This window comes from Heteronotia binoei, chromosome 1 (assembly GCF_032191835.1).
Source record: "Heteronotia binoei isolate CCM8104 ecotype False Entrance Well chromosome 1, APGP_CSIRO_Hbin_v1, whole genome shotgun sequence".
Taxonomy (NCBI): Eukaryota; Metazoa; Chordata; class Lepidosauria; order Squamata; family Gekkonidae; genus Heteronotia; species Heteronotia binoei.
Window position 1 is genome coordinate 200,902,578 of NC_083223.1, and position 16,888 is coordinate 200,919,465.

General features: G+C 43.8%; 1 protein-coding gene across 1 annotated transcript in view; it reads right to left on the bottom strand.

The window, feature by feature from the left end:
- Positions 1-264: 264 nt before the first annotated feature.
- The window catches only part of RRP15 (ribosomal RNA processing 15 homolog), a 47,704-nt gene continuing 31,080 nt past the window's right edge, over positions 265-16,888 (bottom strand). The window contains exon 5 of the mRNA XM_060246616.1: positions 265-952. Within this exon, the coding sequence (XP_060102599.1) occupies positions 794-952 (159 nt within the window). The 3' untranslated portion in view covers positions 265-793. The remainder of the gene's footprint in view (positions 953-16,888) is intronic.

Consider the following 16,888-nt stretch of genomic DNA (forward strand, 5'->3'; position numbering starts at 1 on the left):
CCTAAAATGTTTAACAACTGCAATTTTAGTGTGAAAACCTTTTCCACTGGAGCTTTTTTCCAAATTGTCTGGTCTTACGTCCTTCCTGCCTCACGTGCATACAAAAATGATATGACATGTTTCAATTTACTTTGAAAGTGACTTTCCATGGTTGCCTCCAACCCCTATCATCACTTAAAGAGACCATAACTGTCACATTAATGGTTACTGAAGTACAAGCTAAGCCTTTATAAGCAAAAAAAGACAAAATGGCTGTGAGATGGCTAATTTCATACATGTTTCTGGTACGCCAATATTTATTGTATAAACTGATCAAAACCTAACCAAATTACAAAAATCAAAGTGGAAAAGTTAGTACAACAACATTTAGCAGTATTAAGCAGTATTTAAACTTAAAATGAACTTGGCAACATCTTCCCCTTTCTGATTGAGGAGGAGTCAGTCTGGACTGTACAAAATGTTTTGAAAATCTAAAAACAATTAGGAATAATTTGTGAAGAAATACCATAGGATTTCAGGATTGTAGGACAATGTTTTGTTAAAACAGTTTTTCTTCAATCTTTAACAAGTCCTTGCTTTTGTAGAATAAGGCTGCCTGGATGAACAAAATCCTTATTTCAGAGGGTGGCCAACAGTAGCTCTCCGGATGTATTTTGCCTACGACTCCCATCAGCCCCAGCCATTGGCTATGCTGGCTGGGGCTGATGGGAGTTGTAGGCAAAAAAAACATCTGGAGAGCTACTGTTGGCCACCCCTGCCTTATTTAACCAAAATATACACGTTTTCAATTTCATCAGTCCAAGTCACTTCTGCTCTCCTGTTTGATTTCCCCATCTCGACCAATGTTGTCTTCCCCATCACTTTCCTTGTCCCAGTCTTTCATTGAGGCTCCCATCATGAAGTTGTCTCGCAAAATACTCCATGCTGGCCCCTCTTCAGATTTAGCGTCACCCTGAGAGTTGGGAAAATGAGTATTGGGGGAAAAGATAAATAAATTAGGATTATCAAGCAATCCCCCCCCACAACTGCCTTGGTTGTACTGAGATGTATTAGAACTAGAGTTATTAATCTGTTCATAAATTATTATTATTATTATTAAATTTATTTTATTTGTTTATTTCTTCACATTTCTATCTCGCCCTTCCCAAATGGGCTCAGGATGGGTCACATCAATAAAACAGATTACCTAATTCTAAAACAACTAACTAAACATAAAACCAAACAAACCAGTTAACTAATTAAAAATTCAGATGGTGACCATTACGAAAACCTAGTCCCTGGCTGAACAGTAACAATGAGTAAATGTAGTCATAATGAAGCACTACTCCAGAGTGGGCCAGTATGTGGCAGGGAGACCATACTGATGGTCGTGATGCCCACCGCCTCAACTAAAAGCCTGGTGGAACATTACAGGCCCTGCAGAATTGCAGCAGGCTCCGCAGGGCCCGGATCTCTAGTGGGAGCTTGTTCCATCAGGTATGGGCAAGGGCAGAAAAAGCCTTGGCTCTTGTTGAGGCTAAGATTTTGGATTTATATCCCGCCCTATACTCTGAATCTCAGAGTCTCTGAGCGGTCACAATCTCCTCTACCTGTGAGGTAGGTGGAGCTGAGAATGCTTTTACAGCAGCTGCCCTTTTAAGGACAGCTTCTATGAAAGCTATGGCTGACCCAAGGCCATCTCAGCAGGTGCAAGTGGAGGAGTGGGGAATTAAACCCGGTTCTCCCAGATAAGAGTCTGCGCACTAAGCCACTACACCAAACTGGCTCTCGAACAGGGGTGTCAAACACCTGGCCCGTGGACCAGATCAGGCGTCCACCAAGGCTTTGATCAGGCCTGTGGGGCTCTTTTCTCCCCCCTCCTCCCCCTCCTGTTCTTACCCTTTAAAGCTCCCAGGCTAAGACTCTTTCAGTTTCAGCAAGTTATAATAATAATAATAATATTTAATTTGTATCCCGCCCTCCCCACCGAAGCAGGCTCAGGGTGGCTCACAACATAAACACTTCAACAATCAAACAGTACATATTATAAATACATACACCTTATAAATCATACTTCTATAAAATTATTCATTTTTGTAGTTAAAAACCTTCTAAAATTAGATTGGTGCTAAAATCTTGATGTTATGCATCGTACAGTTTTTCTGCGGCGACGGTATACCTTCAACAGTAAAACTGATTGCTGTGAAATTATTAAGTAAAAGCTAGCTGGAAAAGAGAAATATCTTTAATTGGGTTTGTCTGTGTCCATTATAAAGTTTATATCTCCGCTACCTGACATATTTTATGACACTCGTGGTCCGGCCCCACAAAGTCCCATTTGTGTCAGATCCAGCCCTCTTAACGAATGAGTTTGAGACCCCTGGCTAAGAGGATATCCTCTGGGCCAGGGACAACCAGAAGATATTGCTCAGCAGAACATAAAATTCTCTGGGGGGAATATGGGGAGAAGCGGTCCCTTAGATATGCTGGTCCCAGGCTGTTAAGGGCTTTAAAGGTTAACATCATCACCTTGAAATAGATCCACTACTCAACTGGCAGTCAGTGCATCTGGCAGAGCACCAGCTGCATATGCGCCTGTATAGGGGTTGAAGTCAGCAGGCGTGCTGCCACATTTTGCACCAGTTGGAGTTTCTGGATCAGATTCAAGGGCAAGCCCACATAGAGTGAATTGCAGTAATCTAGCCTGGAGGTGACCCACTGTGGCGAGATCCTGTGCGGAGAGGTAAGGAATCAGTTGACTGACCTGCCGAAGTGGTAAAAGGCAGATCTGGCAACCACTGTGACCTGGGCCTCCACAGAAAGCGAGGCATCCAAGATCACCCCAAAGCTTCTAGCCATCAGCACTGGCACTAGTGGTGCTCCATCAAGGGTCAGGAGTCCAATTCTAGAACCAACTCCACCCCAGCTCAGACAGATTAAGTTGCAAACTACATTGTTTGAGCCACCCAGCCACAGCCTCCAGTGCCCGTTCAAGATCTACCAGGCCAGAGTCCAGATGGCTGTCCATCAACAGCTAGAGATGGCTGTCATCCACAAACTGGCAACTTCCCAGCCCATACCTCCATGCCAACTGGGTGAGGGGATGCATATAAGATGTTAAACAACATCAGTGAGAGAATTCCTCCCCGCAGCACTCCACATTCCAGTGGGTACCACTGGAAGACCAACTCACCAATCACCACCCTCTATCTTCAACCTTGGAGAAAGAAGGAAAATCACTGCAAGGCAGTCCCCTTAACACTGATGTCAGTGAGGTGGTGGGCCTACAATTCATAGTCGACCGTGTTAAACGCTGCTGTCAGATCTAACAGCAAGAGCAGTCATGACCTGCCTTGATCCAAGTGTCTCCGGAGGTAATCTGTAAGGACAACCAGTGCCATCTCCACCCCATGACCTTGGCAAAACTTGGACTAGAATAGATCTAGGATGGATGCTATAGCAGCGCCCACCTCACGGCCTCACTGGATCTCTATATTTTCGTCTCTTCGGGGTATTTTTACTTGTTCTGTTGATGGGACCCCAGCAGCTTTGTTTATTCTTCCCACAAAATATATAGGCTCACGAGAACTTTAACTTAAACCACAGATTTATTGTAACAAAAAGTCTTAACTGGGGATATGGGAGATATTTTCACAGGCTTATACTTTGTTCTGTTGTTTCAGGCTTTACATTCACTTTTACTTTCTTGGGATCTTTCACAGTTACACAGTTCACAGTTTCCCTTCAACTCACTCTCCACCTCTAGCCAAGGTCTGGCCTCTTGGGATTGATGTGTCTAGTCTCACCCCTCGACTGGAGTCTCTCCTCTCAGCCCTTCTTGGTGTCTCAGACCCACATCCACTCCCTCAACCTCCTCACTAGATCTTTAGAGTAGTTTCCCGGTGTCTGTGACCATCCTGGTCTTAACTGACTCACACACACACAGCCCTCTTGGCTGGTTTTGTCCAGCTGGCAGTCTCTGGAAGACTTCCCCGTCTCCGTCTCCAGCTTCTTCACAGGATCAACTGCCCTCTTAGCCCTTCTGGCCGGCACTAACTGACCCTCTCAGTCTCTGTCAGGTCCCCACTGACAGACTTCTCTGACAGGCCTCCACTCTGTCAGACTCCAACTGACTGAACTCCTGCCTCAGCAGTTTCTCTCACTCAACTAACTTTTTTTTCCTCCCTGAGAGCTCAGAGCACTTTGCCCCCCACCCTCAGATCACCTGACGCAGCCCTGTGCGTCTTCAGCTTATGCTTAACCCATTGCTTTCCGTCACAGATGCTTCATCCAGATAGGCCTAGAGCTGTTCAGCTGATGCTCACTCAGCCCAGCAATAGTAAGTTTGACACTGGGAAGTAGTTGGTAAGGACCACAGGGTCCAAAGATGGCTTCTTCAAGAGCATTCTTATCACCTTCTCCTTCAACCTCACTGGAAATATTCCAGATGACAGCAACAAGTCTTTCACTGAGTCCCGAAACCTATTCCCACGGGCCTTCACCAGCCAAGACAGGCATAGGTCCAGAAGGCAAGTGGTAGGTCTTACAGCACCAAGGACTCTGTCAACATCCTCTGCAGAGAATTGGTGAAATGATCCAAACGGGGACCAAGGACAAGGGTCTCTGGTTCTCCTACTGTTTCTATTGTGGGTGAGAGCTCCCGCTGGAGCGACAAGACTTGATCTGTGAAATGGCTCGCGAATGCCTCACAGTCTATAACCAATTCCCTATGATTCTGTCTGCCTTGTGGCAGAGTAAATAATGACCAAATGGTACTAAATAATTGGGTCATGCAGGAGCTCGCAGATGCAATGGAGGCTGCGCAGAAAGCTTTCTTCACAGCATTCACTGCCATCTCATAGGCTTTCATAAACATCCTGTAAGACTTCCAGAGTTGGAACATGGAGAATTGACCCGCTTCTTTCAGGAGGAGCAGACTGGAGCCTTTGTTTTGGGCATAAAAGGCGATTCCAACGCCTGCTGCCTACATTTTTCAGTGAGGGAAATGTCTAAGACATGCTTGAAGAATTTTGAGGGGGTTTACTTTGGCTGACGAGGATTCCCAGCGGGGTTCCTTTTCGGCTTTGAAGGGAAGATAAATGGCTATCATATAAACAACTGCTAAAAATACAAGGAGGCAAGGTGGAACTAAAACCGGTGGAAAAACTGCAGGATAAATTTAATTGGTACCAACTGCAACAAATTAAAAGCTTGGTGGAGCATGATATTAGAAACACAGAAATAAGACAAGATCAAACAGAAATGGAAAAAATGCTGTTGGGCAACAAAGAAAAATTGATTTCAAGGATTTACAAGCTTTTATTGAAATGGTCTACAGAAGATGAAGTAGTGAAATCTCAAATGATAAAATGGGCAATTAATATGAATAAAGAAATACAAATGGAGACATGGGAACACCTATGGAAGAACTCTATGAAAATATCGACATGTTATAATATAAAAGAGAACTGTTTGAAAATGCTGTACAGGTGGTATATGACACCTAAGAAATTAGCAAAAATGAACAATCAAATATCAGACAGGTGTTGGAAGTGTCAAAAACATGAAGGTTCTTTCTACCATATGTGGTGGACTTGTGAAAAAGCGAAACAATTTTGGCAATTGATCCAGCAAGAGATTTCGAACATCTTGGGTTATAATATTAAGAGAGCACCAGATGTCTTTCTAGTGGGATTACAAATGGAAAGTTTTCCGAAGCGAGGTAGGACTATGGTGTGGTATTTGCTTTCAGCTGCGAGGACATTATATGTGCAAATGTGGAAGCAAGATAAAATACCAGAGATATGGGACTGGATCTTAAAAGTACTACACTGGAGTGAAATGGACAAACTCACTAGAATCTTAAAAGACTGTAATTTAGAAAAATTTAAAGATGACTGGGAGAAATTTCAAAAATATGTTGAAAAACAATGGAAAATGAAGAGATACTTAGTGATTTTGGACAACATTAACTGAATTTTTAATGTGAAGATAAGGCTGTAAACATTGGTTTTTGATTTAATATGTAATTCAGCAGAGGGCTAGATTAACAGACAAATAGAGGGTTAACTATAAATCATTGCATAGGTTTGGTTTCTCTTGTGCTAAGGTGACTGTAATTTTTAGTGAAGATTCTATAATTGTGAAATTCACCTTTATTTTCTTTTTGTAATTATTTTAAACACCGGCGGAGGTCATGAAACAGAGGAGGTGGGGGGAGGAGGAAAATTGTAGTGTATTGGTAGTGTAATATCTTTAAGTATATGTTTGATGAATATTTTTTCAATATATTGCAAAAATAATAAAATTGGTTTACAGTACAAACATTCTGTAAGATGTTCTTGTCACCTTGTTGCGGGTATGCTGCCACCTTCACTCTAGCCATCTCAGCTCTCATTTCATCCTCTGTAGCTCCCGGTTATATCACAGGGCCAGTCTGGCATGAGCTCTTAAAGGAAGGTTCTTCCTAATGTTGAGCCGGAAACTCTTTCGATTTTATTTCAACCCACTGGTTCTGGTCCTACCTTCTGAGGCCGCAGAAAACAATTCCACACCATCCTCTATATAACAGCCCTTCAAGTACTTAAAGATGGTGATCATATCACCTCTTAGCCGCCTCCTCTCCAGGCTAAATATCCCCAGCTCCTTCAACCTTTGTTCATAGGACTAGGTCTCCAGACCCCTCACCATCTTCATCGCCCTCCTCTGGACCTGTTCCAGCTTGTCTATATCCTTCTTAAAATGTGGTGCCCAAAATGGAACACAATACTCCAGGTGAGGTCTTACCAGAGCAGAGTAAAGCGATACTATCACATCACATGGTCTAGACACTATACTTCTGTTGATATCTCCCCTGCCCCCCTATAAATGGTATTCCTGACCCCTGCATTGCCTCCCTGCTGGTATTGAAGTGAGCACACGCTTTCCAGGTTTATACATGACACTGATTTATTCAGGAAGATGAAAAGCAAAAAAGATTCTCTCCAAATGAGATGAGTGGTTAATAATATAGCAAATAAAATTAAGTGAAAAGTGATGCACACTGGGGCAAATATTCCTAACTTTACGTATGCATTAATGGGGCTGATCAATCAGGAAATAGTCTTGGGACTGTGGTGGATAGCTGAATGAAAATGTTGCCTCAATGCACAGTAATAACAAAAAATAAAATTCTTTAATGGGGTCGTTAGGAATAGACAGAAACAAAATAGCCAGTATCTTAATACCTTTATATAGATCTTGGACAGCCACATTTGGAATATTATATACAGCTCTTGACACCACATTTCAAAATGGATATCACAGAGCTGTAAAAGGTGCAGACAAGGATAACCAACCTACCATGGGCTTAGAAGAAAGTGGAGGTGGTGGTCCTTTCCCATAATGCCAGAACTTGGTGCACAAACGAAATATTTCAGACAATGAATAGTTAGAATGGACTGGCTACACAGAGTGGCCAAAGGCTGATGAGACAGTCACAGAAAGATCTATTAGTCATGATAAAACAGAAATCTCATATTCAACAGAAGTACTTCTGATTCTGAATACCAACCACTAGTGAAAAAACAGCAAGAGGTTTTGAACTTTGGATCTCTCTAGAGTTGGATTTCTCAGGTTTTAGCTACTGCAGGGAAGAGGCTGCTGGACCAGACAGACCAATGATTTCATCCAGCATCCACAGAGATGTTGCTCCTCAAAGTGATCTTAATAAAATTTTTAAAAACCCAATCAAATGCTACAAATATATTCTTCAAACAGTTGACACCTGATGAAATGCAAAGCTCCACGGAAAATATTTGAATGCTAAAAATTTTGACAGTAAGAAGACTACATGAGGGTGGACACCAAGGCTGCTTATGCAGCTAATGCCCTAACTGTAGAAAATTTCAGCATCACAGTAGTAAAAGGTTTGTGTGTGTCTATTAAAATTAATTGTACTAGGGTATTCTCTCCTGCAAGGTTTTTGTACACCTTCACAATTTATTTCATAGGTTAAGATCTATCAGTCTCCTCCTTTGTCACTGGATACCATCCAAAAATCTATTACCTGAGGCCACCTCACTTTAATTCATTTTAGGACTGCCTCTGCTTCCACACAAAACTGAACAGAAGAAAATCAGCACCAAGTCACCCTAAATACAGCTCAAGACATAGAGAGAAGAAAGCCACTCAACTCAGGTATCCCTTCATACCTAAGTGTTTCCCTTTTTCTATATATATTGTGTTAATACGTTAAGTTTTTACTCTCAATTTTCATCAGAACTGTTTGGCTCTAGCATTCAATACTTAGAATCATAGAGCTGTAAGAGTCTTCCAGGGTCATCTACTCCAACCCCTGCACAATGCGGGAAACTCGCAACCCCCTCCCCCCCAAATTCACAGGATCTTCATTGCTGTCAGATGGTCATCTGCCTCTGTTTAAAAACCTCAAAGGAAGGAGAGGCCACCACCTCCTGAGGAGGAAGCCTGCTCCACTGAGGAACCACTCAGGGCCACAGAAAACAATTCCACACCATCCTTTATATGACAGCCCTTCAAGTACTTGAAGATGGTGATCATATCACCTCTCAGCCACCTTCAAGGCTACTTGAAGAATGACCCTTGACACTTACCGTGAGGGGTCCTTCTTTTAAGAGGACAGGAGGACATCTTGGGTGTTTCCCACCGTCCAATCAGGGAGGCAGGAATTTTAAAATCTTCCTCTTCCTGTGGCTGTGGGAACCACCCCTCTCTCAGTTTGGGTGACTCCGAGAAGCAGTAAGCAGATATTGTAACTAAATACTCCTAATATAAAAAACTAACAGTTGGTCAGTAACAATGCATTACTACAGTAGACTGACTAACAAACTCTTATATGGAAAGAACAGGAAAACAAGTAACAGATAATAGCATGGAAGAGACCTTAGATGAATGTTGTTAGATGAGATACTGAAGATACTGCCCAAGGTAGGGCGAAAGAAGGGAGGGCAAGATGTCCTCCTGTCCTCTTAGGAGAAGGACCCCTCACGGTAAGTGCCAACGGTAATTCTCCCTAAGAGGCGGAGGACATCTTGGGTGCTCCCAGAGCAGTATGTTAGTCAGGGTGGGGTCGCCCTACTCAGGCAGCACATGTTGCAGGATTCGTCTACCGAAGGCAGCATCCGCCAACGCGTATGCATTAAATTTGTAGTGATGAATAAAGGTGGAAATAGATGGCCACGTAGCTGCTTTACACACCTCCTCGACAGAGGCGTTCTTGAAGGCTGCATTGGTGGCCGCACTTCTGGTTGAATGTGCAGTGATCCCAGAGGGTACCTTGAGATGTAAAGCCTTGTACCCTTCTGTTATGCAGTGTTTAATAGAAGAAGATATTGGATTTATATCCCGCCCTCCACTCCAAAGAGTCTCAGAGCGGCTCATAATCTCCTTTACCTTCCTCTCCCACAACAGACACCCTGTGAGGTGGGTGGGGCTGGAGAGGGCTCTCACAGCAGCTGCCCTTTCAAGGACAAGAGCTGACCCAAGGCCATTCCAGCAGGTGCAAGTGGAGAAGTGGGGAATCAAACCCGGTTCTCCCAGATAAGAGTCTGCACACTTAACCACTACACCAAACTGGCGTAACTAATGGCCGACTTGGACATCTTCTGACCCAATCTGGGAGCTACTATGTTAATGAATATGGAATCTGACTTACGAATCGGTTCAGTTCTGACTAGGTAAATCTTGATTGTCCTATGCATGTCCAGGGTATGCCACGCGCGTTCCTTGGGTGCTTAGGATCCAGACAAATCTACCATCTTAGGATCCAGATGATAGATTGATTTCTTGGCTTTGATGGAACCTAGATGAAATCTTTGGTTGGAAGGTAGGGTCCGGATAAAGAACAACTTTGTCCTTATGAAACACACATAGCTCCCGCTTGACCGACAAAGCTCCAATTTCAGAGACCCTTCCAGCCAATGTTATTGCCACCAGGAAGATAGTTTTCATGCGCATCATCTTTAAAGGCACTGACATTAAAGGCTCAAATGGTGGATTTGTTAAAGCTGAGAGCACTGGGTTCAGCCATCAGGTAGAAAAGCGATGAACTTGTGGTGGAGAACTCATGGAAGCCCCTCTAAGAAAACGATGAATATGAGGATGTGACGTTAGATTAACGCTGCCCACCTGCTGGAGAACCAACGACAGGGCTGCGACTTGACGCTTGAGGGTAGCCAGCTTCAGACCAGAAAGAAGACCGTCCTGGAGAAATTGAAGAACCTTAGGAACTGTAGGCTGTAGTGGGTCCACACTGTCTCCGACACCACCTGTGAAAGGCTTTCCATGTCATGTTATAAATCCGTGTAGTGAATTCCCTTCTGGAAGCTAGAATGGTATTCGTCACCTCGCTTGTATAACCCAACTCTAACAGCGATCTCCTCTCAACCTCCACGCGGTCAATCTCAGCCATTCGGGATGAGGATGCCACACCGGCCCCTGTAACAGCATGTCTGGCCAGGTTGGCAGGTGAAATGGTTCCTCCATTAACATCTGTTGAATTGATGAAAACCAGGGACGTTGAGGCCACCAGGGAGCAACCAGGATGACCTTGGCCCCCAACAGACTGATCTTTCTGAGTAATCTCGGGATGATCGAGATTGAAGGAAAGGCATACAGAAGGCCTTGTGGCCATGGAGATGTTAGAGCATCCATGGACTCCGCCTGACTATGGTATTACCTTGTGAAATATCGAGGGAGTTGGTGATTCTGATAGGAAGCAAACAGATCCAACATCGGTGGACCGAAGTGTTCCACTATCTTCAGAAAAAGAGTCTTGTTGAGGGACCACTCCCCCGGTTGAATGTTCTCCTGGCTGAGCCAATCTGCTTTTATATTGCAAGTCCCCTTGATATGCTCTGCCCTTATCGATTTCAGGCGAATCTCTGCCCATTTGAACAGCTTCTCTGCTTCCTTGTGGAGGGAACTGGACCTGGACCCCCCTTGATTGTTTAGGTATGCTTTTGCCACTATATTGTCCATCCGAATTAACACATGCTGCCCAGCCACCTGGTTCTGAAAATGCAACAGAGCCAAGCGAATGGCCCGGAGTTCCAGGAGGTTGATCGGGAGGCTCGATTCCTTGGCCGTCCACTGATCCTGTGTGGGAATCTCGTTGAGGGTCGCCCCCCAACCTGAGAGGCTGGCATCGGAGAACAGCTGTATCTCTCTCTTCGTGAGGTAGATCCTCCCCTGACGCAGGTTGGTGTTCTTGGTCCACCACAAAAGACTCTCCTTGACGATCGTGGGTACTGTCAGTGACATGTGACGCTTCTCCATGATCTGGAGCTGACAGGGGCGTAGAAACATTTGCAGCTGTCTGGTATGAAAACGCCCCCATTGGATTGCCTTGAGATTTGAGATCAGAAGACCCATGAGCCTTGCCAAAGTCTGAAGAGACAACGAAGACTCCCGCACCACCTGTTACCCTAACATCTTGGTCTTTAATACCTTGTCCTCTGGGAGAAAAATAGAGTTCAGGTTCGTGTCGATGACCATGCCCAGATGCTCCAGTCTCTGAGTTGGGCATAGATGACTCTTGGGCAGATTGATTATAAAACCGTGTTGTTGAAGACAAGTGACCGTGCGTCGAACGTCCTGTTCTGCAGACTTCCTCGACGTGGATCTTATCAACAGGTCGTCGAGGTACGGGTGCACGTGTATTCCCCTCTGCCTGAGGTGTGCTATCAGATTTACCAATACCTTGGTGATCACCCGGGGTGCCGTTGCGAGACCGAATGGCAGGGCTCTGTATTGGTAGTGTAACCCGTTCACACAGAAACGAAGGAATCTGCGATGCGCAGGCAGAATAGGAATATGAAGATAGGCCTCTGTTAGATCCAGCGATGCCATGTAGTCCTGGTGATGTAGAGCTTCTGTTACTGATTTGATGGATTCCATTCTGAAATGACGTAGCTTGATATTCCTGTTCAGAAATTGTAAGTCCAAAATTGCCCTCCAGTCCCCATTTTTCTTGGGAACCGTGAAAAAAATAGAATAAACAACTTGACATCTCTGCTTCAGAGGGACTTGTTCTATTGCAGCGATTTCTAGTAAGTGTTGTATCGCTTTGATGGTGATGTCTCTTCGTCCCGGGTTTGAACGAAGAGGGGATATGATAAAACGATCCGGAGGTGTGCTTTTGAACTCTATCGGGTATCCCTAAGACACAACTTCCAGAGTCCAAGAGTTGGCCTGCGATGCCACCCACGCTTGGTGGAAGTGGAACAGGCAACCCCTGACTGGGATGGGATCCCAGTCATGCTTTGTTGGGCTTGGAACCCTTCTCGAATTTGTCTGATCTGTCGGACTGATTCTTCTGAAATTGGGGGTTAGGAAAGTTCTTCCGGAAATTCTGTTTGGGTTGTCCCCACGATGATTTTCTATACTCCTGCTTAGGCCTGGAGATGCTGGCGGAGGCACGCAAGGAATTAGATCCGAACCCTCTTCTGTCGGTACGTCGCAGATACTTGGGCATGGCCTTCTTCTTGTCCCGTGTTTCCACTAGGATCTTATCCAGGGTGTCTCCAAACAGTTTTTCTCCTTGAAAAGGGTAGGCTGAAACAATCAACTTTGAATGAATGTCCGCCGGCCAGGCCCGAAGCCATAGGCCCCTCCTTGCTACAGTGTTCGATTCCATCGCTCTGGCAGAGAAGGTAAGAGCATCCAGAGAAGCATCTGCTGAGAATTCAGCCGCCCTAAGAAGCCTGTTGGTGCCCTCCAGAATCCTCCAGAACCCTCTTGTCTGCATCTGGCAACAGTTGAGTTAGACGCCTTATCCTGATGATTGCTGCTCTAGAAACTATCGAGTTGGTGGCAGATGCCTTGATGGCCAGTGCCGTAGCTTCGTGGCTCCTCTTCAAGGCTAAGTCAATCTTTCTGTCCCAGTTGTCTCGGACCGAGCCATGGCCGTCCTCGGCTAACAATTCATGGAACTGTAGGGCTGTGACTGGAGCGTCCACCAGAGGCACCTGTAGCATGTCATTAGCAAATGAAGGCAATTCATACAGCTTCTTAACAAAATTGGGCACTTGTCTGTTAGCGCAAGGTTTGGCCCACTCTGACTTTAACTGTCGAAGAACTCTGGGAAGGGAAAAACCTTATCAGAGGATCAGTATTGAGGAAAAAACTCCGTGTTCCGTTTGGGCTTATTTTGGGGGTTAGTTAGAGGGCTGGATGTTTCCTGTTCCTCAGGGGACACCTGGAGGTCTAAGGCAGATAGCACTTTAGCCAGGAGGGGTTGGAACTCTTCTGCCTTGAAAAAACGTGAGGAGGGTTCTGGAACAGTAATGTTCTCTATTTCCTCATCCGACAAGAATTCGCTCTCCTCCCGGTCTCCCCCATATGAGTCCTCGGACTGACCCTCATATAGGGATCTCTCACTCTCCAAGTAATCACTGACTAAGTTCTTCTTTTGAGCCTTAGTATGCCAGGCTCGATCCCTGACTCTCTTGGGAGATGGTGCCCTGGAAGAACATGAACTAGAGGGCCCTGGTCTCTTATGGGCAGCTGCCCTAACTGCCGCGCCCACAGTTTGTTTTATTGATTCTAAAAATTCCGAAAGAAAAGAAAAAGAAGACCCCATCATGGGTACGTTACCCGAGCCCCCCTTGCATACTGAAGTCACCAAGTTAAATAGCTAGGCTTGCTTACAGATTGTGATTGTTTACATATTCTCTTATAATTACAAGCAATCTTGTGTTGGAACTTACAACTGGCTAGTAGAAAACAATACTTGGCACTCAAGTCCAGTTGCAATCTGTCCAGACCCTTGCATACTGAAGTCACCAAGTGATGGCCCAGAATCATTATAATTGTTGTGTGCATGTGTCAGGCTCCAAGAACCACAGGAGATTCAATGATGATTAAAAATTGGATATATGATATCATAACTTGTCCTTTCAAAAATAAGGGACCGGAATACAAAGATGTAAGAACTGTTTTCAAGTAGCAGCTACAAATAGGAATATGGGACCAGTCCATTTTGGAGTGGAAATGCCCTAAACTGGTTTCCCCAAACTGCTAAAGGCAACTCTCTTTTCTCTGGCACAAGAAGTGAGTCGTAATGCATGTGACTTGCACATCAGTAGAAGGCCCTTGTGGGTGGAAGAAACTTCCACATTCAGATGCAGTATACTTCTGAATTCCAGCACTAGGAGGTAACATCAGGGGAAGGCTTCAACCTCTATACTGTGTTTTGGACTTCCAGAGGAATCATCTGGCCACTACATAAGATAGGATTCTGGACAAGCTCGACACTGGTCTGATCCAGCAAGATTCTTCTTATATTCTTATGAAAGAAACAGACCTAGGGGAATGGATATAAAATCTTTCTTGCAATCAAACCTGTCTCATTGTATCTTGTACTATTCTTAAGATATTGTTTTGTTCCAAATGTTTATGGCACAAGTATCACAGGTTTAACAAAGTCCTCAAGTAATACAGGCTAAACAAAGACCTCAAAAAAAAAAAAGTTAACATTCAGCACATTCTACTGCTTGTTAACCAAGTCCTCTTTTATCCAATCGTAATGCAGTTCAAGGCTTCCTCCCAAAAAAGAGAGCGATGCATTGAGGACTTTTATTTCAAATTTGTTTGCCTGGCAGCAAGTATTCAGAAACAGCATTTAACAGAAAAGTGAGAGAAGAGAGGTAAAGAGTCAGGCTTTAGCTGAGTATGTACATCAGCCTAGATGCCAGTTCTCTAAGCGGAGAAAGAAGAAAATACTTTGTACAGTGCAACAGCACCACTGTGTGGCCATAATTCGAAAACAGTGTATCACTATGGCGTTTAGCTCTTTTAGCATTTTGTGAAATTTAAAGGGAGGGAAGGACACAAGAGGAAAACACACAGTAAAATTAATCATCCATTAAATACAACTCATCAACACTGCAGTTAAATAAAAAATCCTTTTACTTTGAGACTACAAAACTTATAATAATAGTTACGATCATTCCAGAAAGAAACAGAAGGATGCTATCGAAGTGTGTTAGCTGCATTCTTTCTTCTCTTGTGTGAATAACACTTATAAGGCATTGTTGGGAGGTTCCATGTTTTAAGTAAATGCAATTAGGGCCCAGGAGTTTCTATCAGCTCTGACTTCAGAGACCACTTTAAAACATCAAATATTTTCACATTTGAATCTCCTAACAAGCAGCTTGATTTTAAGACAGCTTATCCACGTGTGTTGATATTCCCTTTCACTCTACAACTCTTCCCTAAAGTCCCCAGCATGAGCTACTAATTCTTTTTGTTCTATGGCTCTAGTATTTCAAAATGTTTCTGTTAGTACTTCAAAAAGGGTCTTCCCTTCAGTTTCCATAAAAGAAAAAGATGGTCCCAAATTTAAATGAATTTCTAATCCCTTTGTCTACACAAAATATCCCTTTACTCCAGTTGAATACTTCCTGTATTTATGTCCAAAACATTTAAACATTTCCCCCCCGCAACCTGATGGTTTCTTTTAAGATTTCCACAAAATGTCTAAGCGGGGGGGGGGGGGGGGGGGAGGGGACGACCCTAAACATTGGGAATCTGTTCACTGACTAATCCAACAAAAGGTCCTCATATGCACAAAATAATTAAATCTAATCTATCTCAAGTATTAAATCTAATCTATTTCAAACTCTCCTGTGTCCAAAGATTATCAAAAAATTTTGTTTTCATCCAAGTCTTTCATGAATTAGCTCCTGCAACTAGAGATACATAAAAAGTTTAAGTCATCACATACCTTTAGACCTTAATACAAACGTACTCTTATGATTAATGGTCTTTGACCACAAATAAACTATCATTCATACATACCTTTAGACCTTTAACAATGTTTCTAACATGGCTATGATGCTACTGCTTTCCAAACTCAAAAATCTGATGTGATCTTAATGTACAGGCTGTATCCTACTACTCTGCTCAGATAATGATGGCACGTTCCTTTAATGCACTGGAGCCATCCTCTGATGCAAGAGACTATGTTGCCAGGAAAGGAAGATACCAGTGTTACCAAGGGCAACAGCCCTCCAATCTGATGTGTTTTTTTCTTGAGAGCAGAGACACGCCAACCCCCTGAAAAAACTATGGGCCTTCAAAGCAGTGCCACCAGTGTAGCCAAATGATGTCAAATGTGAGCCTGAAAGGAACCATTGCTTGGACCTGAGAGAGATACAGGTACCAAAGACGGGGCTGGATGCCACATTCCTCTGTGCAGTTCTCCCTTACCCAGTCTCCTCTCTTCCTTGATGGAACAATTGATAAACAATTGCTATAACCCAAATGTCCCAGTTTCCAATGTGCTAAAAAGCTGGTACTGTCTGACAGCAAGCATAGACAAAAGATCATGCCTCTAGCCCAGGGGTGTCAAGCATCCAGTTCACCCAGGGCTTTAATCAGGCCCCCAGGTCTCTTTCTCCACGCCCCCCCCCCCCGGAAAAATCAGGCCCCCTGGGGGTTAGTTGACAGGAAGGGCTAAGATGCCTAAGTAAAGCTAAGATTGAAATAATACAGCTAGTAAGATCTGTAAATAGAAACAAATAGCATACAGATAATAAAATGTTAACAGATGTGAGAACTAAGTTTGAGTCCAGTGGCACCTTTACGACCAACAATGTTTAATTCTAGGTATGTGAGAACTGAATGACTTAGCATGAGTAGTGAGATATGCTATTTGCTACTGTTTATAGACCTTGCCAACTATATTTTTCCAATCTTAATGCACTTATGCATTTTAATTCTAATTAGCCCTTCCTGGCAACTAATTCCCCACTACCTATATGGAATGCTGGAGGAAATCTGTCCAATGTATCTGATGCATGCACACGGAATCTTATATCCAGAATCAAAATTTATTGGTCTTACTTAAAGGTGCCACTGGGCTCAAAATTTGTTCTATTGCTTAAGA